This window comes from Streptopelia decaocto (assembly GCF_964273445.1).
Source record: "Streptopelia decaocto genome assembly, chromosome: 27".
NCBI lineage: Eukaryota > Metazoa > Chordata > Aves > Columbiformes > Columbidae > Streptopelia > Streptopelia decaocto.
In genome coordinates this window covers 515,180-536,942 of record NC_138682.1, presented here as the reverse complement: position 1 = coordinate 536,942, position 21,763 = coordinate 515,180, and the positions used below count along the sequence as shown (strand labels likewise).

General features: G+C 60.5%; 2 protein-coding genes across 2 annotated transcripts; both read right to left on the bottom strand.

Annotated features, from left to right (window-relative positions):
* Nucleotides 1–6,123: 6,123 nt before the first annotated feature.
* Nucleotides 6,124–8,944, bottom strand: AQP5 (aquaporin 5; the record flags this gene model as incomplete). Its single annotated transcript, XM_082073663.1, has 4 exons — nt 6,124–6,300; nt 6,785–6,868; nt 7,110–7,271; nt 8,582–8,944. The coding sequence occupies 4 exons, from the start codon at nt 8,942–8,944 to the stop codon at nt 6,124–6,126; spliced, it is 786 nt and encodes a 261-aa protein (XP_081929789.1).
* Nucleotides 8,945–13,429: 4,485 nt separating this feature from the next.
* Nucleotides 13,430–16,632, bottom strand: AQP2 (aquaporin 2; the record flags this gene model as incomplete). Its single annotated transcript, XM_082073659.1, has 4 exons — nt 13,430–13,789; nt 14,516–14,596; nt 14,974–15,138; nt 16,267–16,632. The coding sequence occupies 4 exons, from the start codon at nt 16,630–16,632 to the stop codon at nt 13,574–13,576; spliced, it is 828 nt and encodes a 275-aa protein (XP_081929785.1). The 3' UTR covers nt 13,430–13,573.
* Between the last annotated feature and the right edge of the window lie 5,131 nt (nt 16,633–21,763).

Genomic DNA, 21,763 nt, shown 5'->3' with positions numbered 1-21,763 from the left:
CCTGCGCTCCCAGCGCGATGCCAAGTGGGGCTTTTCCTGCAGGAGGAGAACACTCGCCGTGAGCTGTGCCAGGTGCTTTTGGGGGGTTTTGAGCGGGTTGTGGGTGCACCGGGCAGGATCGGTCCCCTGGGGCACCCTGGCCCAGCCCCGAGCCCTTGCTGGTCCATACTGGGGCCCTGTGGAGCTGAACTGGGCCGGGGCAGCTGTGGGGAGGTTTGGCTCCACACCTCGGTGGTTCTGTACCCGCAAGCTGCCAAAATCCTTGTTTAAGGTTTGGGTGGGGCCGCTCCAGGGACCCTGGAGTGCCCCGGGCTGGCCTATGGGAGCTGCAGGGCGCCCCCACTGGCTGTGATTGCTCTCTAATTGATCTCTAAGGAATTGTAATTAATGTCCCCCCCCAGAGCGCCCCCCCGCGCCGGGGCGCGTGCAGCTGGTGCGGGATGGGGTCAGGGACGGGGTGTCTTTAGGACCTTGGGGCTCCCTGGGGTGGGATCAGGGACGGGGTGTCTTTAGGACCCCGGGGCTCCCTGGGTTGGGATCAGAACGGGGTGTCTTTAGGACCCTGGAGCGCCCCAGGACGGGGTGTCTTTAGGACCCTGGGGCTCCCTGGGATGGGGTGTCTTTAGGACCCAGCGGTGCCCCAGGACGGGGTGTCTTTAGGACCCTGGAGTGCCCCGGGCTGGCCTGTGGGAGCCGGGGGGCGCCCCCACTGGCTGTGATTGCTCTCTAATTGATCTCTAATGAACTGTCACTAATTGTCCCCCATGTCCCCCCTCCCAGAGCTGAGGGCCGGTGCCCACGGCCGACTCGGACCTGCTGCAGCTGCAGAAGTACGAGCTGCCCGCCGCCCCCGCGCCCCCCTCGGTGCCCTCGGTGCCCGCCAACCCCCCCCGCAGCCCCCTCGCCCCCCCCATAGGGACACTGGGGGCACTGGGGGGATCCGGGGGACACTGGGGGATCTGGGGGGCTGCCAGATAGTGAGCTATAGGGGGCAATGGGGCTGCCAGATAGTGAGCCTTGGGGGGCTAGGGGGCTGCCAAATAGTGAGCCTTGGGGGGCTAGGGGGCTGCCAAATAGTGAGCCTTGGGGGGCTAGGGGGCTGCCAAATAGTGAGCCTTGGGGGGCTAGGGGGCTGCCAAATAGTGAGCCTTGGGGGGCTAGGGGGCTGCCAAATAGTGAGCCTTGGGGGGCTAGGGGGCTGCCAAATAGTGAGCCTTGGGGGGCTAGGGGGCTGCCAAATAGTGAGCCTTGGGGGGCTAGGGGGCTGCCAAATAGTGAGCCTTGGGGGGCTAGGGGGCTGCCAAATAGTGAGCTATAGGGGGCAATGGGGACATGGGGGGAATGGGGGACACAGGACCCCAGCAAAGCCCCGGTGACCGTGACGTTCCTGCGGCCAGCGTGCGCATGGTGGTGCCCGGGCAGGGCAATGGGGGCACGGTGAGGACGGGGGGGACATGGGGACACGGGGGGATGGGGAGACATGGAGACACAGGGGGACACTGGGGGGGGGTCCGGGGGACACTGGGGGGGGGTCTGGGGGACACTTGGGGGGGTGTCAGATAATTGAGCCTTGGGGGGCTATGGGGCTGCCAGATAGTGAGCTATAGGGGGCTCCTTTTGCAGCCGTAGGTGCCTGATTTAACCCTTTTGGCCTCATTTTGAGGCTGTGGGGCTGGTGCTGAGCAGCGAGGGCAGCAGCTGTGACACAGCAGCGGGACGTTTGCTCCCGATGGTCTGGATGCTGGGGACGTCTCGTTGGGGTGTCTCGGGGAGGGTGGACGTGCTGGGCGGTGGGAAAAGCCGTATTAAAGCAACACGGTGCTGTTGTGCTGCAAGCCTGGGGGCTGCTGGAGCCAAGGGGTGTTCGTGGAGTGCGCTGCTGTTTCCATGGAGAAAGAAGAGTATTTGGGGGCCGGACGGCGCAGTGAACCCGAGCGCGGCTCTTGTCCCTGCGGCACGGCTGAGCTCCGCGCCTCCCGCTGTTCAGCTGCTGGTTTTTTGCTCGAAACACAAAGCAAAATCATAACCCAACGTGGCAAAAATCCAGGAAAAAGACGCGCAGATAAGGAGCCGGTTGGTGTCGTGAGCGCTCGCAGGTGTGTGTTTACACACTTGGCTCAAATGAAGGTTTTTATCCACCGATTAACTGTTCCTATGGGATTTCGTTGTGAAACACCCATAGGTGTTTCCTTATCTACTTGGAACAAAATAAGCCGGCTGTGTTTTATATCCCTTTTCCTTATGGTGGTGATTAGTGCTGATAACCCTATCACGGTTCCTATGGACTCTGACCTCTGAGCGGCTGTTTGGATAAATAGCTTCAAAAACAGGAGTTTTTTAGAAAAGTGGAGAGAAGGGCTCATTTTGTGGAGCCGGTGCCGCTTCGTTGGGAAACCAGCTGCTCCGTCTCCAGCCGAACGCGCTCCTGGAATGAGGGGAAAATCCCAAAGAGTTGTTGGGGAAGGGGAATTGATGGTTCTTGGTGCTGCTTTAAAAAGACAAATTGTGTAGGGTACTTTAAGTTTGTTTCCATCCTTTTCCTTTCCTTGGGGGCGTCATGTCAACCCGCGGCTGCCGGTGGGCGATGGGCAGTGGGCGCTCTCGCCCATGGGGTTGACGTGGGGCCGCGGAGAAGGGTCCGTGCCCCGCGTGCACCTGCTGGATGATCTGGTTTGTGTTGTTGCCCAGTGGCGGCTGTCGGGTCGGTTCGGAGCCGAGCTCCGTCCCAGCTCCGCAGTTCTGCTGCACGGAGGGACCTCGAGCACTCGGCCTCTCGCGCATCCCGATGCTGCTTGGAAGCAACAAGCATGAGAACCTCTTGTTTTGGAGCCAACCGCCCCAAATCCCGAGCGTGCGTGTCCCGGGTGGGAGCCAGGCAGCTCAGAGGCCCGTGCTGGGCTGCGGTTTAACAAAGCTGCGCCTAATCCCCTTCTCGCTTGCTAAATCCCCACATCCTCCTCGCGCTTGGCGGCTGCACCTGGGAAACCTCCCGGCCGTTCCCAACAAAGCACCCTCACAAAGTGCCTTTGTCGGGCGACCTCGCTGCGCGTTTGCCTTTATTTTTTTATTTTTTTTTTATTATTTTCCCTTCTTATTAGTCTTTTTATTGACGGCGCCGCCCGCCGCACAAGGCCCCATTATATCCGAACCACCGCCGGACTCTGCTTGTTTGCAGGAGGGTTTTGCAGAACAAACGGGCCGGGTCCTGCAAAGCGGGGCCGAGCGTTTGGGCGATTGGGCCCTTGGCAGCAGAGCCGGGGGCGCGGAGCCCGCGGCGCCGTGTGCCGGGGAGGAACCCGCTGGCCGCGGGGGCTGCGGCTGGAGGGGAGTGGCGGTGGGAGCAGGAGCCGGTTTGGTTGTCCCGTCCCGTTCTGGTGCGGGTTGTCCCGTCCCCGTGTCCGCTCTCTGCGGGGCAGCAGGAGGTGCTGGGGCGCCCGTCGCCCTCCCGGGGTGCTGGTCTGGGGCAGGGTGACCCGTTCCCTCCTTGTCCCCACCTTGGGCCGCCTGCTCGTGGCCTCCGGCTCTGCCGGGCTCGGGCTCGGGTTTCTGGGGCTGCGGGAGGGCGCTGAGGTGGGAACAGACGCCGCGGGATCTGCTCTTGCTCTCCGTGGTGTGACACCTCGCGCCCTCCTCCTCTGGACGTGTGCGGGTTATTTGGGGCAATGCTCCTCTTATTCCGTGTTTCCGTGAGTCATGGTGCTGTGTTCCCCACGTCTGCCCAAGCACACGCTTGTCCCATGGGTGCCAAATCCTGACCCGACGTGCTGCTGCATCCGACACCAAATTTGCACCGTCCGAGCCTGCGAGCAAAACATCGGCTGTGTACATTTTATAGTGTGAAATGGTTCTTTCTGCTAAGAGAGTGGTGCTGAGCAGCAACAGGCTCCTTAAATGGGGCTGAAGAAGCTTCAATGTTTAAAAACAATTGTCTGTTTGTTTTCCGAGAGCTGTGTTTCCCATTTCTGGGCAGGCTGGAACAGGCAGGAGGAACTCGGGCTTTCCCAGCCGCGACCTGGGCTCGTCCCAGCAAAGCCAAGGTCACGGGCGCGCTGGGGGCCAGGGTTTGGTCCGGATTAGATGCGGCCTCCCGGTCCGGATTAAATGCAGCCTCTCTGCCCGGATTAAATGAAGTCGGGACCAGGGAAGGCCCTGGAGCCCCACGTTGCACGGGGACGCTGCCGGGCGCGCTGCTGCCCCGCCGGGCTCCGGCGGCACTGAGCGCGGGGTTTAGGTTCTGCCCGCACCCGGGCGCTGGGGAGGGGGTTAAATGCTGCCCCCCCTTCCTGGGGACCCCAGCCCTCCCCGGGCCATCCCGCCCGTGTTTTGCAGCCAGGACCTGGATGCTTTGGGCGCTGACGCAGAGCTGGTGCTGCAGGATGCTCTGATTCATCTCCGGGGAGGACTCACACCCAGCCGGGGCTCCTTCCCCTGCCTGTTGACTGTGCGGGTGGTGCTGGGGCGAGCTGGGGCCCCAGTGGGGTGCTGGGGTGGCCCCCGGTTCCGCAGCGGGGTGGCCGTGGGGCGCTGGGCCCAGCGGGAGCGTGGATGCGCTTTGGAGCAGCAAAATCAGGGGCTGCTCAGGGTTCCTGCTCGGAGGGGTGGGATCTGAACGCAGCCTTTGGGTGCAACTCCAGGGTGTGGGGTGCAGCTTTGGGGTCCTGAGCTGCCCCAGCCCCGTGCTTTGCTCTGGGGTCTGCGGGGGCGTTAGTGTGTCTGTGGGGCATTTCCAGGCCATCCTGCCCCTTCCCAAAGAGAAAGGGGCTGAATATTCCTGCGCTTAATGCAAGGGGAAACTGAGGCACCGAAGGGTTGAGGAGCTCAGCCCATCCCTGAGGAGCGGTGAGGTAGGAGGGTTAAAATGGGATGCAGAATGACTCTAATTACTGTGCTGTGTGACCCAAACCAAGGGCTTTTCCACCTCCTTGCCAAGGTCACGTCGCCCTCCGACCGGGGTTGGGGAGATCCCGGGCACGTTTCTCCCGCCTCCGTGGCAGAAAACTCGTATTTGCAGCAGCAAGAGGGGCTGTGGCGCTGGAGCTTCGCCGGGTTTCGGGGCCGGTGCCGTGTCCCGGTGCCCAGGTGGGGAGCGCGGAGCTTTGGCAGCGGCGCTGGCAGAACTGGAAGAGCAGGGCTGGGCAGGAGGTCACGGCCAAGGTGTGGGGCCGGGCCGGGCGCCGCGTTGGGTCAGTTTGCGAGGGCGCCCGCGGGGCCGGCCGGCGGAACTGGGGCGGCAGAGCCCTGAGTCAAACCAGGAAAATGCGGGAAGGAGGATCGGGGCTCCTCCTGCGCGGAGACGGCTCCGGCTCCCCGGGCCCGCGGTCCCGCTCCGGCGCTGCTGCCTCCTCATCCTCCCCGGGATAGCGGCTGTCGCCTCCCGAACCGCCTGCTCGTGGCACCACCTGCCACAGGGGTTGGGGTGCAAACACTTCAAACGCTCCTGCCCCGGCTCCTTGGGGGTGGCTTTGCCCTGGGCTTAACCTATTTTTGCACCTAAAATTTGGCACCCGAGCAGGTTCGTGCCCGTGACTGTTTTAAAATTTCCTTTATTCACAATAAATAACGCACTATATTACAAAGATCTCAACACAAAATGAAAAAATCACGTTCTTTCGGCAGCCACGAATAAATAGGACTCCCCAGCACCAGCTAATGCGTGAAGAGCATCTAGGAGCAGCACGGGCCCTGCGGCGGGAGAAAGCGGGGACGTTTGCCCAAAAGCAGCCGGTTCCTCTTGGCTGGTGCCTGCAGGGCGTTTCCATCCCTGCCCTCGGGGCGGGGGTGGAATCCTGCGCGCACCACAAAAGGTGCAAAGCTCACACCCGGGGGGCAGGGGTGCACCCGAGAGGCTGTAGAGCCAGCGCTGAGGGGCTGCCCTGGGCTGAGCCTCCTTCGCTGGCCTTAGCTGGCTGCAGTTTAGCTAGGAGAGGTTCTAGCGCTCGCACTCAGAGAGGGATTAGACACAGATGCTGCGATACACCTTTCTTTCTTAGTCACAGGTGGTCTTTGGGTGAAAGACTTTTGCTTAAGAGTCTGCAGTGGCTGGATGCGGCTGTTGCCGGCGCACACATGAGCCCATGTGTGGGGCGTCCTCCCCGCCGCCTGCTCGGAGCTCCGCGGCCGCTCCTACGGCGCGGTCAGCTCCATGGACTTCTTGCGCTGCTCCTCCCACTCCTCCTCCGACTCGTAGGTGCCCTTGACGATGGCGATCCTGTCCGAGGAGTTCATGCAGTAGGGCACCAGGATGTAGAAGTAGAGGATGGAGGCCAAGCACGCCCCGAGGATGGGCCCGACCCAGAACACCTGCAAAGTACCGAGGGGAGGCTCAGAGCAGCTCTCGGAGGCACCAGCTCCATCCGTCCCACCAGCATCCCTCCCCACTCCACACCTAGAGACGCAAAGACCCGTTCCGGGAGGCTTTTTGGGCAGAAATCCGCCTAGTTGTTGCTTGCTGAAGACATCAAGCTCTTGACGTGTGCAGAGATGGAAAGGAGGGACCAACCCTGCTCGGCAAGGCTGGGTCTGATCTTGCAGGCAAGGCTGGGCAAGTGGAAAACCCAAGCTGGGCTTTGTCAGCCTTAGACGATGCCCCAGCTCGGCAGGTACCATTGCAGGGGGGTTTATGCTTGTCCCCTGGCTGCTTCTGCGCCATGGGGACAACCCATAGCCCAAGGGCACAACCTCCCTTGTGCCGCAGCCTCTCTTAGTCCTGCCAGGCCTGGGAGGGGCTCTGGACCCCATGGCCGTTGCCGCCCCCCCGCCGCCCCCCTCAGCCCGCCCTGCTCACCCAGTGCGCGGAGCTGAACTTGCCCACCACCACCGCGGGCCCGAAGGAGCGGGCTGGGTTCATGGAGCACCCGGTGAAGTAGATCTGTCAGGTGTGGAAAGGAGACCAGGTCAGGACGCATCACGTTGCCGAGCGGTACGAGCAGGGTCCACGGTGGCCCCCCATGCTGTTTCTCTTGCAGAAAGTTGGAAATCCCCCCCATCGTCATGGAGAAGGAGCCCCGACGTGTCCCATTTTGCCTCTCCCAACACAGCTCCCTCTGGTCCCACCGCACGGGAGTATCCGGGGAGCCCTGTCCCCCCGGCCCCCCTGCGCAGACACTCACCCCCACCAGGTGGCCCACGGCGACGGAGAGGCCGATGGACAGCGCGGGGGAGCCCACGCCGCTCCTGCGGTTGTCGGTGGATGCGAAGATGCACATGGCCAGCTGGAAGGTGAGGATGATCTCCACCACCAGGGCCTGGCCCGCGGTCGTGTTGTTGTTGAGCTGCGAACCGTCGAGAATGACAATAATTAACCATCCCGGGGGCTCTTGGGTGCTTTGCTGGTGGATTTGGGTTGGCAAAGCCGTGAACAAGAACCCCCCGGTTCCCTGCCCAGACGCTGCTTGGGCTCCCTGCTCCTTTCCCCAAAAGGTAAGAAATCATCTTTATGTTTAGTTCTCCAAACGGCATCTCCCTCCTGAAGGCCTCCATCACCCCTGCTCTCCACGTCTCCGCTTTTTCGTGTCTGCAACTCTTGGTACTTTCCCACCAAATCCAGCACTGATTTGTCCCATTTTCCTGCTCTTCTTCCCCCCTCGCTCATCACGAGCCGTCAGATCCCGGTTCTGTTCCGCTACCTTGTGGAGCGCGTTCCCAAGAGGCTGCGGAGCAGCCGGCACGGGGTGGAGGGTGAGGGCTGGGATGGATTTGGGGTGCAGCCATGGGGGAAGATGGGCGGTTGCTGTCCCAGCGTCCCTGTGCTGACTGGGGACCATCGGATGGACTCGACTCCCCAGGCGTGAGAAGGACAAAGTGACCCAAGCCACCACAGCTGCTTTTTTAGGCACAGCTGGCTGATTTGGGACAGGGGGCGTGTGGGAATACTGGGTGTTGCAGCACCTCGTCCTGGTGCTTGAACCCTCTGCAATGCGTCTGCTGCTTCGGGGAGTCCGGAGCGGGGCTGCAGCGCTTGCTCCGTGGCCCCAGTTCAGGTGGTGGGTTCCCAGCATCACCCCAAGAGTTTGAGACACGTCCCTCATCCCCACTTATCTCTGGGGGTCCCACCGTCTCCCCTCGTGCTCCAGGAGCAGCCCCTGCCCCTCGCAGTCTCTGCTTGTTCTCCAGCTCTTCTCCACCACCTTTCTCCATCCACCGCCTTTCCCAATTCACCCAGCGCACTGGTTCCAGTGGGCTTCTGCTCCCCCTGCCCATACTGGTTTGACTGGGCTCTGCTCCCTGCCCTCCCTGCTCCGTCCTGGCGCAGCTCCTATCCCGGCGCTAATCTCCAGTGCAGAGGCTGCACTCAGGAGCATTTCAATGGTGCGAGTGACTCACTCGGGACCTTGGGATAAAGGAAGCGCTTACTAAAGAAGGGAAGAAAACATGCCGTGCATTACCCCGCACAATAAAGCTGTCCTGTCAACACTCGGGCTATGCCAGCGTTTGCTCCTACCCCGTTCCCATCCCTCCGTGCGTGTGGGACGACGTGCCGAGATCAACCGTCCTTAGGTGTTTGGCTCCCCGCGTTGGCGCCGGCACCAGGGAAAAGCAGCCCCGCGCAGCAAGGTGAACCGTCTCAGGTGGGGACACTCACCGCGTTGATGGCCAGGTTGCCGCGGGTGTTGACCGGCGTCACGCCGTAGAGGATGCCAGCCCCGGCGATGGCCCCGACCAGCTGGGCGATCACGTAGAAGATGGTGCGGAGGATGGAGATCTGGTTCCCGACGAAGAAGGCGATGGTCACCGCGGGGTTGATGTGGGCGCCGCTGATGTGGCCGAACGCCTGGACCATGGTGGCGATGGCCAAGCCGAAGGCCAGCGCGATCTGGAGGATGCTGGGCAGGGCGGACGGCCACTTCAGCGCCGAGCCCAGGCCGATGAACACGAAGATGAGCGTGGAAAGGAACTCGACAAAGATGGCTCGAGCGAAGCCCAGGGTTAGTATCTCCTGCTTCATGGTGGGAGCAGGTGGAGGGCGGCTGGGAAGGGAGGAGGTTTAGGTCTCCTCTGTCTCCAGGCTCTGCTGACTGCAGCCCGCGGTGGGGCCATACCTATCTATATATGCAAGAGCAGCAGGGAGCTGTCTTACAGGGTGGGGGTGGAGCCAGGGAGTTAGCCAGTCCTCCCAAATTATCATGTGAAACTGGAAAAGTTTCCATTTGAAAATAACTTCGGAGCCTCTTGGTGAACCAGTGACTCAGATATTGGTGGCATTTCTCTCTCCTTCCCTCTGCAAACAAAGAGCCCCTATAGGGTGTCTCTGTGGTCGTTAGATAACGCGGTTGCATAATGATGCTGTGATCCCTCCTCCGCTTTTCCCTTTTACTACCTCCTGCCAGGTGCTGGGTGTTTCGTTAGCAGAGGTGTAGTTAACATCGCCTCGCTCCGTGTGCTCGCAGGCTGGAGCGGGCTCTGGTTTGGTCTGGAAAGCTGTGTTCCCATTGCGGGGCTGGGGGGTCTCCAGTGCGGCGTCCCCGGGCGCTCAGTGTACGTGGGGTGGTAGAAGGTGAAAGCAAAGCAGAGCACCTGGAGCTGCTCCCAGGCTGTCGGAGCAGCTCAGCCCCAGGAAACGAGCGGGCTGCGCTGGTCCCGGGCGCGGGACGGGGGCTGGGGAGGCTGCGCCCAGCCCGGCAGCTGCAGGGGGTCGGGGGCTCCTCGGGGTGCGCGGATGGGACGGCGCAGCTCAGCGGGCGCTGGAGGCTGGAGAACCCGGCTCTCTGCCTCCTTTCTGCTCCGCTGCTCCTGAAAGAGCAGCAGGTGTGGGTTTCGCTGGGGTTGCGGGTTGGGGAGTGCTCGTGCCCATGGCCAGGGAGGGTGTTTCCCACCCCGGGCACCTCGGGCCTGTTTCTTTCCTTTCTGCTTTTCAAGCTGTTGCTCAATGAGGTCAGTGGTTTTGCTCCTGGGAGCGCCAGCACAAGCCGCGGGCCCTGCACGGGCGCAGGCCGCGTTCGCAGCTGGCGGGGAGCGCAGAGGGGGCTCAGGGCTGCGCAACAGGAGCTGCTGGGGTTGGAGCTGTTGGGGTGGAAGAAGGCACTTAACAATGAATTCTTCGTTTCCTGTTGCCCTTGGTGCCAGGACTAGTTTGGTTTTTATGAATGGCCTTGGGTTCCAGGTCTGCTCTGCTTTCTGGGCTGGACGCAGCTCGCCTTTCCCGAGCAATCCCATCTCTCCATGCCCAGCACAGCAGATCCAGGCTGGGGTCACCCAGCAAAGGCTCCGCATGCGAGAGATGGGTACAAATAGTTTACATCCCTCTTTACATCTAAAAAGCACTAAAAACCCAGTATTTGGTGCTGCCTTCTGCTGGGTGCGGGCAGACCCGCGCGAGTGCTGCGGGGTCAAGAGCCAGCGGGATTCCTCTTCGGAGCACGAGGAGGGGAATTCTTCCTCCAGCATGGCAAATAAATGAGCTTTTCTCCTCCAGCTGTAGCCAAACAGCCCCAGAGAGTCTCGGGGGACTGAGGATCTATTACAGCGTTAATTCCCAATAATGGCGTTCACCTGGTTCTGCCGATCCCCGGGGACGATTGCAGAGTTAAAGCCCAGATCTGTTATCCTAGAAACACCTATTCCGCTGGCGTGTTTTGGTGAAAGTTTTGCAAGCTGGTATTTCAAGACACCCTGGCCGGGTTCCAGCTGGAGTAATTGCTCTGCCACTTCCCTTCAGTGGTGGCTCCGGCAGGATCGGCCGCGCTCCGGCCTCCCGCGCCTCTCGCAGCGCGCGGCTCCCTCCCGGGCGGCTCCTGCGCCGCGCAGCCTTGAGCCCAAAGCGACGCTCTCCCGCGCTCCCCAGCGCGCGGATAACGACCCCCGAGCAAAACCCTCCACCCGTATAACCAAATAAGGCTGCAAAAGGTTGGGAAAACTTCTGGAGTGAAGCAACGTGCCGTGCAAAACCTATTGTTCTTGAGGCTTTTTGCTCGGCTTTCCCCTCGGGACGCTCCTGCTCGGCTGTCTGACCACGGGCATTTTCCTCCCCCCGGCTCCGTGCCTCCCGAGGAGCTCGTGTGAGCTCAAAGTGCCTTTGATGTGTCAGATTTTAATTGAATTGGGCAAGATGTTCAAAGGGCTCTTTAGGCAGGTCCCTGCGGACAGACGGACACCTGCGTGGTGGGGTCACGCGCGCCTCGCTTCGCCCCCGGGGTTTGCAGGACGGGGAGACGAGGAGCCTTATTGCAAGGAGCACGGGTGGGCCGTCTCCATCCCCTTCCTCGCTGGTGCTGGCGAACACCACAACCAAAAATCACCCAGGTTTACAGCGTGGCTCAGGGCTGACACACCGGGGGGCCGGGGTGCCCGCTGGGGGGCCGGGGTGCCCGCTGGGAGGAAGGCAGCCGCGCCTCCTCCTCGCCCAGGGCACCCGCAGAGGCGTGTGTGTCATCAGCTGAGTACGTGTGTCCGTCCCTGCTGTCCCCGGTTTGCAGGTTTAGTCTCTCGGGGCCGCGCGGGGCTGCTGTTCGTTTGCTGTTCGTTTGCCGTTCCCGCGGCTCCCGGGTTCCTGGGAGTTTGGCTCCGCGGTGCAGCTCAAAGCCCGGCTGGCGTGGTGAAATTCAGACTATAAATGCTGCTGAGACCTGGACCAGCCCGGGTTTGGTGCTTTGTTTTGTTTTTTTTCCCCCACTGTTCACCTGGCTCTGGTTCTGGACCTTAAAACCGGACCAGTAACAGAAGCAGGAATGATGAAGGGGAGACAACTCCTGCAGGAATCTGTGATAGTTGGGACTGGATGGCTGGAGGAGAATGTTTGGATCAGTGCGTTTTTCCAAGAAAAAGGGCATTTCTGGCTGGCTCAGCTGGGGACTTTGCAGAGGCGTTTGAGATGGGGCTTTCAGGGATGTCTCTAATCTGACCCCCAATCTGCTGGCGCCGCCTTTGAAGGCGAAGGGTCCAGCCCTGGCCCCGGGCTGCGGGCGGTCGCGCCTCCTCCTGCCCGCAGCAATGAGCTTGGTGCTCTATGCGCCTAATGCAGCCGATCGGTGAGCTTGGTGCTGTATGCGCTTAACGCAGCTGATGGCCAACAGGGAACCTCTGGGCGAGGTTCTGTGGGTCTTCCCAACATCACTGAAATGTGTTTTCGTTTCAAAAGTAACAAAAACACAAACTACCTTTAAAACTGAGTTACTTGGTGCTTTAACTACAGTTTTACACTCTGATTGAAACGTGACTTGACTCCCATTGTGGAGAACAGACAGGTTTTTTGACAAGCCTTTTCTGAAATACCCTCCAGACGCTCCTTTGCTGCGGAGGAGCGAAGCGGAGACCGGAGCCGAGGGGCGGAGGCGCCGCGGGAGCTCCGGCGCTCCCGGCCCTTGGGGGCTGGAGTGAAGACCACGACAGCGCCTGGTGCGGGGCCGGTCAAAGCTGCGCGCTCCTTTCCCTCCAGCAATGGCCATTCGCACGTTAGAGGATGAGCACAGCGAGGAACAGAGGAAATGATGCATTCAGGAGATGGGGAAGGCTGGGACAGTAGAGCACAGTGCACAAGGAGCAGGAGAAGAGCATCGCTTGGTGGTTCGTGTCCAGAGGGAGGAAAAGGTCGCTAATGTTCCTTAGGATTTGGCATCGGGTCTGACTCATTGGCCGTTTCCATTAATGGCCTTAGCAGAAGCGGCCTGAATGTGGTGGTGACACGATGGTGCAATGCTGGGGAGACATCAGGGTGTCACGCCAGGAATGTATGGCTTTTTGGCTAAGTAATGGAAATGGGGTTAAATTAATGGTTGAAAGAGCAAAGTTACGTCCTGAAGACTGAGCCAAAGGCTTTGGCTGTGCTGGGGACCATGAGCAGGGCCTGACTCAGCAGAGGAAAGGGCTGGGCTGGTTCTGAGGGGGGGGCTGCAGCCAGAAGCAGCTCCGGGCTGGGGGAAGCAAGGGAAACACTGTGTTCCTCACCCGAAAATCAGAGCGGGACAGGAACAGAGGAGAGAAAGCAAAAAGAATAATGGAGAGGGATGAAGCATCAAAGCCAAAGAGCAACACGGGCCCGAGAACAGACGAGCTGTGGATGAGCTTGAGCTGAAAATCGGGTTTCTCATTGTCACAGGAGAAAGCGGCTGCAAGAGGAGCTGCTCCCAGTCCCATTGTCTGAGGAAAGGGCGACGTGGGTCCTCGCAGCGGCAGAACTCGTGGGCGGCGTGGGGCGAGCGACCCTGCGCAAACGGGCGAGCGGAGCGGAGCGGCCGTGAGCCATCGGGTGGCAACCTCCACGCCCCGCAAATGGCCGTGATGACAGCTCTGCGGCTCCTCCGAGCTCCGCGCGCAGGGCCGCGAACCCCGCCGAGCGCTGCGTCCTGCGAGGGGCGTGGAAGGAGCCGCTGGGATCCCGGTGTCTTCGTTCCTGTTGCTGCGCTGGTGGTTTTGGTTTAATGGCGTTTTCCCCCCAGCACCAGAAAACCATCAGCTGCGGGGAGAGCTGGGCGACAGAAGCTGGTTGGGCCATCGCGGTGCATCTCCCCAGGAGAAGAGGCAACTTGTGCCCCCAGCAAAACCGAAGGGAGAGCGGGGAGAGGCGAGACGCTCGTCTGGACAAGCGCTGCCTCAGAACCAGAGCTTCCCCAGCGCCGCTCTCAGCCCCGGGCGGGTCCGGCTACACCTTGTTGGACGTGCCCCTCGGCAGGGCCTGCGGGGAGTGCAGCTCCACCGACTGGCGCCGCCGCGCCTCGCGCTCTGCCCAGTCCTCCTCCGGCTCCAGGCCCTTGAAGATGGCCACTCTCTCCGAGAAGCTTTTGGCTTGTGGGAAGAGGATGTAGTTGTAGATGATGGAGGCGGCTGCCGCCCCGACCAGGGGGCCCACCCAGAAGACCTGGGGAAAAGGGTGAGCAAAAGCCAGCGTGAGGTTGGAGGATGGAGAGGAACCGGGGCCCCTGAGCAGCTTGGCAAGGAGTTTACTCTGTGTGCGCTGGGAGCGAAATGCAGCAGCTCTGCTTTGGCCATCGCTGCCGACCTGAGCTCCCATCTGAACATACCGAACCAGCCCCTTCTGACCTTCCTCCTCTGCGAGCTGCGTGACCTTCATTAATGACGGGCCCATACGAGCATGCTTAATGACTTGGGTTCCCCTGAAGAAGCATCTTCCAACCCGTTTACACGTTGCTAAGGGGACGAGGAGGGTACCAGCTCGGGCTGGCTCCCTCTGACCTGATCAGCCTGAGCCCCCACAGCTCCAGCTCCCAACGTGCTCTTTGGAGATGGAAACGCCTGGGAGAGTGTCCTGGGTGCAAAACGTGTACCCAGGTCCAGCTGGAGCCAGGAAAGTGCCCCGGCCCGGCACGAAGAGCTCCACGCACCGTCGGTTTTGCTCCTTTTGCTAAGTCATGACCAACAACCCCACGCCCTTCTGTTGCAACGCGGCCCATCGGATAAGCCACCTCAGCGGCCCCGCCTGGTGCTGCTAATCTCGACATCGCTCCCTCAGCTGGGAGCTGCTGTGGAAATGCCAGGAGTCTGGTTGGCTCTGTGGATTTCTAGGAATACGGGTAACCGAGGGGGTTCATCCCACCAAAGCCAACGCACAGACCTGACGTCTTACCCAGTGGTCGCTGAAGTCTCCGACTATCACAGCAGGGGCGAAAGACCTGGCCGGATTCATGGAGCAGCCGGTGTAACGGATCTGCCGAGAAACACCACCTTGTTGTTAGCATTAAGCCCTTTTAGCACGTTTTAACGAATCCTGGTGTGTTATTAGTGTGATTCATGCACCCAGCCGATGTTTTGCCCTCCGGCATTGCCCATTCCAGGAGAATGGCTGCCGGCAGCCTCCAGCACCCGAGTCAAGGCGGGCGAGTTGGCTCTTTGTGCATCAATAAAAGCTGAGCTCAGGCTGCCGTTCTGTTCTGGATTTGGTGCGATTTTTCTCTTTTACCCACAGGAAAGCCACAGGCACCCTGAGTTACACCCCCCGTCCACCCCAAAGCAGCCAGCCAAGCAAACTTTGGGCACAAAGGCAAAAAAGCCCCGGAAAGCGCTGTTTTGGCCCATTCTACCCACCCCAAGGAGATGCCCCACGGCAACAGAAAGGCCGATGGAGAGGGCAGGGGAGCCCAGGTTGTCCTCCCGGCGCTCGTCGGTGGAAGCGAAGATGCACAGGACCAGCTGGAAGGTGAGGAACAGCTCGACCGTCACCGCCTGCCCTGTCGTCGTCTCGTTGTGCAGCTGGAACGGGGGAAAAAATGTCTTGGGGATGGAGAGGGTTGGGGACGGGTTTGGAAATGTGGGGGGGACACCCAGAGACCTGAGTCTTGCTGATATTCCCCTATTTATTTTAATTATTTTAAGGGTAATTTGTGCAGGCAGCAACACAATGAACAGCCCATAGGGGAAAAAAAAATTAAAATCCTTATTCCTTCTTTTAAGTGGTTTAATCTGTAAAACAACAGAGCTGGGTGTTTTGAAAGTCTCTCTTAAAACTCCTACTTGCTTTGTTGGGTTTATTAAACCCCAGCTATTATCGGTCTAAATAGCCTTGTTCAGATTAATCCGCAATCCCTTTTCCAACCCTCTTAATCTGTTTGGCAGCGTCGCGGGCCGGCGGAGCCTCCCTGCTGCGGGAAGGGGCCTCCTGCGCCGCCTCCCGCGCCGCTCGGCCGCCTCTGGGCGACGCTGCTCCGGCGCGGGCGCCTCCCGTGTCCCCCGGGCACCCCCGCAGCCTGTGCCCACCTGGGGGTGGGCACAGGGGAAAGAGAAGGGATCGTGAACCTGGTGACTTTTTAATTCCCCCCCCGCCTTTTTATTGCACACATGGGTTGGAAGGGGGTGTTGGAGGTTGGGGTACCATTGGGGACTCCCCTCGTGGCTTCCTAAGGTTCCCTTCACAAGGAGCAACTCGAGCAGTGCTGCCTGATGAAAAGCTGGGATTTAGGCCCAAACCCCACAAAAGGTGGCTCGTTCCCACGCCGGGGCTGGGAGGGGGACAAGCTTGGGGCAGGAGGAACGGATGCTTTTGGTTGTGTCCTTCCCTAAACACGCGGATTCAGAGAATTCAGCTCCTCCACAGTACAGCTCCAGATAAAACTGAGATGGTGGTGGCTTTGCCTTGTAAGGGGGTTGTCTATGTGGCCAACTGCATCGTATCTCTGGTTTTAGCCCTAGAAAGAGGACTCCTGCCTCCAACCCTGCTCCTGGATGGAGCTGCTCATGGTGCTGGGCTGCAGCTGACAGTGATTTCCCACTCAACACTGAGTGAAGAGGGTCCTTGCTGGCTCCAGACCCCTTCCTCGCCTTCCCCGAGCCCCGCTCCGTGTCTCCGCTCCCTCCCGAGCCCGCCCGCGGGCCAAGGCTCACCTTGTTGATGGCCAGGCCCTCCCGGCAGTCCGCGGGGGTGACCTGGTGCAGGATGGCGGCCCCGGCCACGGCGCCCAGCAGCTGCGCCGCCACGTAGAACACGGCGCGGAGGAAGGAGACCTGGGAGCCGATCAGACAAGCCACGGTCACCGCCGGGTTGATGTGGGCGCCGCTGACGTGGCCCAGGGCTTGGACCAGCGTGCCGATGGCCAAGCCGAACGCCAGCGCGATCTGCAGGATGCTCGGGGAGGAAGCTGAGGGCCAGTTGAGTGCAGAGCCCAGGCCGAAGAGGATGAAGACCAACGTGGCCAGAAACTCCGCCAGGACAGCGCGGGTGAAGGCCACGGATCGCAGTTCCCACATCATGGAGGCTGCGAGGACGGAGCCGCCCGGGGCGTCCTCAGGCGATTGCTGCCGCGGCCGCCGTGTCCGCGGAGGGTGACGGGGACAGCGGGTATATATGCGGGTGCGGGATGCCCAAGTGCCACGCGGTGCAGGAGGTGGGATTGTGGTCCTACGAAACCTGATGCTTCTCTTCTCCCTTCCCCACTGTGTTCCAGCCGAGGGAACATCAGACCCTGCCCCCTCTCTCTATGGGCGCTGGGGAACGCAGCACTCGCCACCCTTGGGAGGCTGTAAATCAGCCTCCAGCAATGCCATGGAATCAGGAAATCATGTTCCTGTTCTCCCGGGCGTTCCTGCCCGTTGCTCCTCTTCTCCGAGCTCTATGACCCGCAGCGCGGGGGGCGAGGAAGCGAAAGGCTCTGTGGAGCTGGAGCTGGAGCTGGAGCTGAGGTTGGCTTGTGTTGAAGAGCAGGACGTGGGTTGGGATGAAACAACCAAAACTGGGTGCAGAAGAGTCTCTCAGTGGCACAAAACTCCGAGTGACTGTAATACAACTCAGAGCACCAGAGTTTTAGAGCCTGGGCACCGATCTCCTACCCAGAAAAATGGGAACCAGGCCCAAGAAATGTCTGTCAGGAAAGAAATTCTAGTGGGAAAACGTGACAGCGGGAGTCCCGGCTGCCCTTCAGTTACCGGGGTTTTGGCCAACTCGGCTCTTCAGAAATGTCTTTTTCCTTCTCGGTGTTAATCCCCAAAAGAGGACTGATATTTTCTCCTTTGGAGGATCGTTCTTCACACCAAACCACCCACTCATTGCCCAACAGCTCCATTTTCCCTTTTCTTCCACAGTTTAATGCACATTTGCCCATTCCTGGTGATGGCCATCAGCCTTTTGCTCCCGTGTCATTGGGGTGGTGGGTTTGCTGCACAAATGTCACTCGTTTTCCCCCTCGTTAGCGACTCTGCAGCTGCAAGGTGAAGTGCACCAGGGTGCTGATGAGCCATGGAAACGTGGCCACGTCTGGTCCGTGGGCTCCTGCCTGCAGACCCGTGAGCTCAGCGCCCGTCCAGAGCTCGTTATGCCAGGGACTGATTGCGAACACGGGCTGTCATTAGTGCAGGGAATCACAGAGAACTGATACAGGCAATTAACTGGAGCTGATACCTTGTTTGATTATTAGTTATTCGTGGCAAGTGAGTTGTGATGGATCAGTGCTTAACGAAGGCTAATTAAAAAGGGAAGAGAAGCAGGCAGGATTAGCTCTGAGCAAATGAGAAATCAAACACAGACTCGTGGTCCCCAGTTTCATCCGGTGCTACCCAGGTTCATCGCCGCTCTCGTTTACGCCGCGTTTCGGGATGTTTGTGCTCGGTTCCTGCCACGTACCGCGGCGGAAGGTTTGGTGTTGACGGCGATGTGGTTTTATGTTACACCACGTGTGCCGCGGCTCCGGGACAGCGAAGAGCATCGCAGACCCGCGGCCAAGCCAAGCGAGCCGGCAAACTGCCGCGTTTCACCTTCCAATCGCAGCCCCCGGAGCGTGGCGGCGTTACCAGCCCTCCCCGGATCGAGCGCAAGCGCTCGCTGAGCGCGTTGGCACCCGCAGAGGGTCGATACCCCGCGGTTCCTCCCGATGGCGGAAAACGGCCCGGTAACGCGGTTTTGAGGTTTTGCGAGCGAGGGGGCCTGTGCTTGCACAACAACTCGCTTCTCGAGTGACTTAGATGGCTCAGATATCTTTGCTTCTCTGGCTTTCAGGAAGGTGTAAGCGTAGGTCAGGTATCTCCATTCCATCTGAAATACCTGCGAGCCGCAGAGGAGAAAAGCTCGATTGCATAACACCACGAGGTTTCGCGCTGGGAGGCGCGTGTGCTCCGGGCCGCGGGTGCTGCCGGTTTGGCGAGCAGCCGGTGCGGCAGGCGGCTCCCCCGCCCCTCCGGCACCCCGAAGCTCAGCCTGCGCCCGCTCCGCGCGGCAGCGATGCCCCTTGTGTTAGACACAGAGAAACCGCAGCAGAATAGTCTGCGACAAAACTTTGTGCAAGTCCAGCTGTTATTGGTTCGGCTGTTCGATGAAGTACACCTTTTCCTTCTAAAAGAGGAGCTGTCAAACCCGAAAATGCCACCCCTAAGAGCTCCCTGGGGAATCCTTTAATAGAAGCCAAAGAATAAGGAGGAGAAGAAACATCTTAATTCTAGTATTGTGCTAATGCTGTTTCTCAGCCGGGTTTTCTGCTCGCTGGCCGGACGAATGGATGTGCCGGTGCGTGTTTTTGGCTGCAGTTGATAACGTACCAGGGACGTGCCCCCTCTCCTGCTTTGCAGAGTGGACGGAGCAGCAGGTGACGTCCGGATTCCCAGAGCGATGAGCACCAGCAGGCATCGTGTTCTCCCACTGTCACACCCCATCGAAAGGACACTCACCAGGGCAGCAAAACGGAGAAAATCAACAGCTTTTCCGGCATTTCGGGCCAAATCCTAAAGCCCTATTCATGCAGAACTTGGGCTGGCTCTCGCAGTGTTTATTGTTCTTGTTTTAATTGAAGCAGAAGGATTAACGCAGCCCTGATTTCCTTCACTGACTTCAATGAATTGAGCTTAAGCTCGGGCCGGGAATGGGGCCTGGTGCTCGCAGAGGCTTCGTTTTGTTTTGACATCTCATCTCATCTCATCTCATCTCAATGACTTGCAGGTCGAGTTTGCCCTGGGTCCCAGGCGAGGTCGGCAGTGCCACCGTGGCCGCGGCGCAGCCGGGATGGTCACACCAGGGTCAGGTCACGATGGTCACACCAGGGTCAGGCCGCGAAGACCCCGACCGTCCCCCAGCGTGACCGATCTCTGCAGCCCTGGGCTCCCTTCGAGCCTCCATGGCCAAGGCAGAGGGTTGTCCCAGCACAGCACCAACAACTTGGATTTTGAAGCCATTTTCAGTGCTGGGAGCTTGGGTTTGAAACGAAGGGAAGGTTTTGCCCCTCGGCCGGTGCTGCGTCCGGCCGCTGCGTCACCCGAGGCCGCGGGGCTCGTGAGAGCTTGAAAACCCACGTGCCCATCCCTGGCTTGTGTTATATAAATGTTCTTCGTGATCGTTGAAAGAAGAAACTGCACAGTAGCGTGAAGGTGTCACTCCAAGTGTCACCCAAACCTGTTCTGTTCCCCCACTCCTGGTGGGGCAGGTTTGCATACTTGAGCAATTCCTTTCGTTTAACAGCACCGAGCGCACACGGCGGTGCCGGGAACACGCTCTTCTGGCGGCGATGAGTGAGATGCGCTCCGGAGCGGCTGAGCAGTGTAATCCCGGGAGTGCCTCGTCTCTATGTTGACCCGCCCGTTCGCGGCGCAGGCACGCGTGCTGCTCCCGCTGACGCGCTGCGCGGCTGTCGCAGCTTGTGCTTCCCTTTGCGTTCCGAGCGCCCCACTGGGACCTGTTCCCCGGAACCGCACATCGCAGTCCTGGAGCCATTTAAACAACAGGGAAATGTCTGGAATACCCGGATCCCAGCACCGTGTGTGCAAACAGCGGTCGGTGGCCCCGCTTGCAGCACTGACGGTGTGACGGGGGCGGGGGGGTGGGTTTTCCTTAGCTCAGGTCCCAGCTTTGCCTGTCGAGGCTGGAGCTCAAATAAAGGCGTTTTTATTATTTCGTCCATCGTGCAGGCCCTGCTGCTCACAGCTCGCCCATTCATCTCCGATCCGGGGCCCAGGCCCGGCGGTGGGGCTTAGCGTCAGTAATCCGTGGGTAATTCAGCAGCCTGAGAGCCTGGGGTAAAACTCTGGGGTTTTTCTGGTTTGGTTTGGCTTTAATGGCTGTATTTGAAGTCCGTGGCAGAGCATTCGCTGCCAATGGGGGCTTTTCCCTCCTGGGGAGGGGAAATGTCTTTACAGGAGCTCCTGGGCGTGCCATCGTGTACACTGATGCAGCAGATCCCTTAATTATCCCATCAGGTTTTCTGTACCTTGTTTTTGATGTGATTGAGTGTTAGCAGAGTTGCTTTAATCCCGTGAAACCCGCCGTGGATTTGCAGGGCGCGGCCGTGACAGCGGATTCGGGTGCGTTTGTGCTTTTCTGGGAAGCCGAGGCCTGTGTGTGCGGGAGCCTCACGGGGCCGTGCGGGACGGCGCTGGGCGCTGGGACGGCGCTGGGTGCTGGGACGGGGCGCTGGGCGCTGGGACGGGGCGCTGGGCCGGGGCACTGGGCGCTGGGCGCTGGGCCGGCGCTGGGCGCTGGGCACTGGGCCGGGGCGCTGGGCACTGGGCCGGGGCGCTGGGCCGGCGCTGGGCGCTGGGCCGGCGCTGTGCGTGAAGGCACCAGCCCGGTGCGGCCCCGGTGCGTCCTGCTCCTCCTGTGTCTGCGCGACTGGGCAAACCAAAGATCTGGAGAACTGGCGGGACTCGGGCGCACTGAGGAGCTCCTGGCTCGGCCGGGGAGCGCGGAGCCAGCTCGGTGCAGGACGGTCCCCGTGGGGGCTGAAGGGTTTTGCTTTTCACTGCTGTTCTCTGGTGCTCATTGCTGGTGTCAGGGAGCAGAGTCCCCCTCGTCTTCTCCCCGGCACAGCTGGCACTCGGGCTCTCCCAGCTCCGTTTCCAGGTTGGGAAACACCGCGCTGGGTTCTCAGAGCCCCCGGGAGCGTTGCCCGTTGCTGCCGGGTTTGTTTTGGGAAGGCCGAGACGCTCCCGGGAGCTCGAGGGACGGGAAGAGCGCTCGTGCAGGGGCTGGCAGGGCTGGCTTCTCTGCCCGCTGTCTCGTTCAGCGGGAGGCTGCTGCGGCAGCCAGTGCCATCTGCTTCTCTTTGCGGAGGGGTTTTCCTCCCCAGAGCCAGCGCTTGAGCTCTTCGAAGCATCTTCAGCCCGGGCTGGAGCACGTGGGGTGCGCAGCGGGGACGGCTTTGGGATGAGAGCGGCGTCTCCTCTCCCAGCGCGTCACGCGTCACCCGCGGTTTCCGCCCCGAGCCCTGGGCTCATCCCGCACTCGGGTCGTGGTTCCCTGGTGCGGGGCTGCAGCAGCCGGAGCCCACGACGGGCTGAGCCTCCCTCGCGGGACCTGCCCCGTTTGAGCCTCTGCTGAGCCTCCAGTATCGAGAGCCCTTGAGGAGCTTGTGGTTAACAGGCACTTAATTGATTCTGAATAATCCTGACAAGTTTTTGCAGCCCTCAT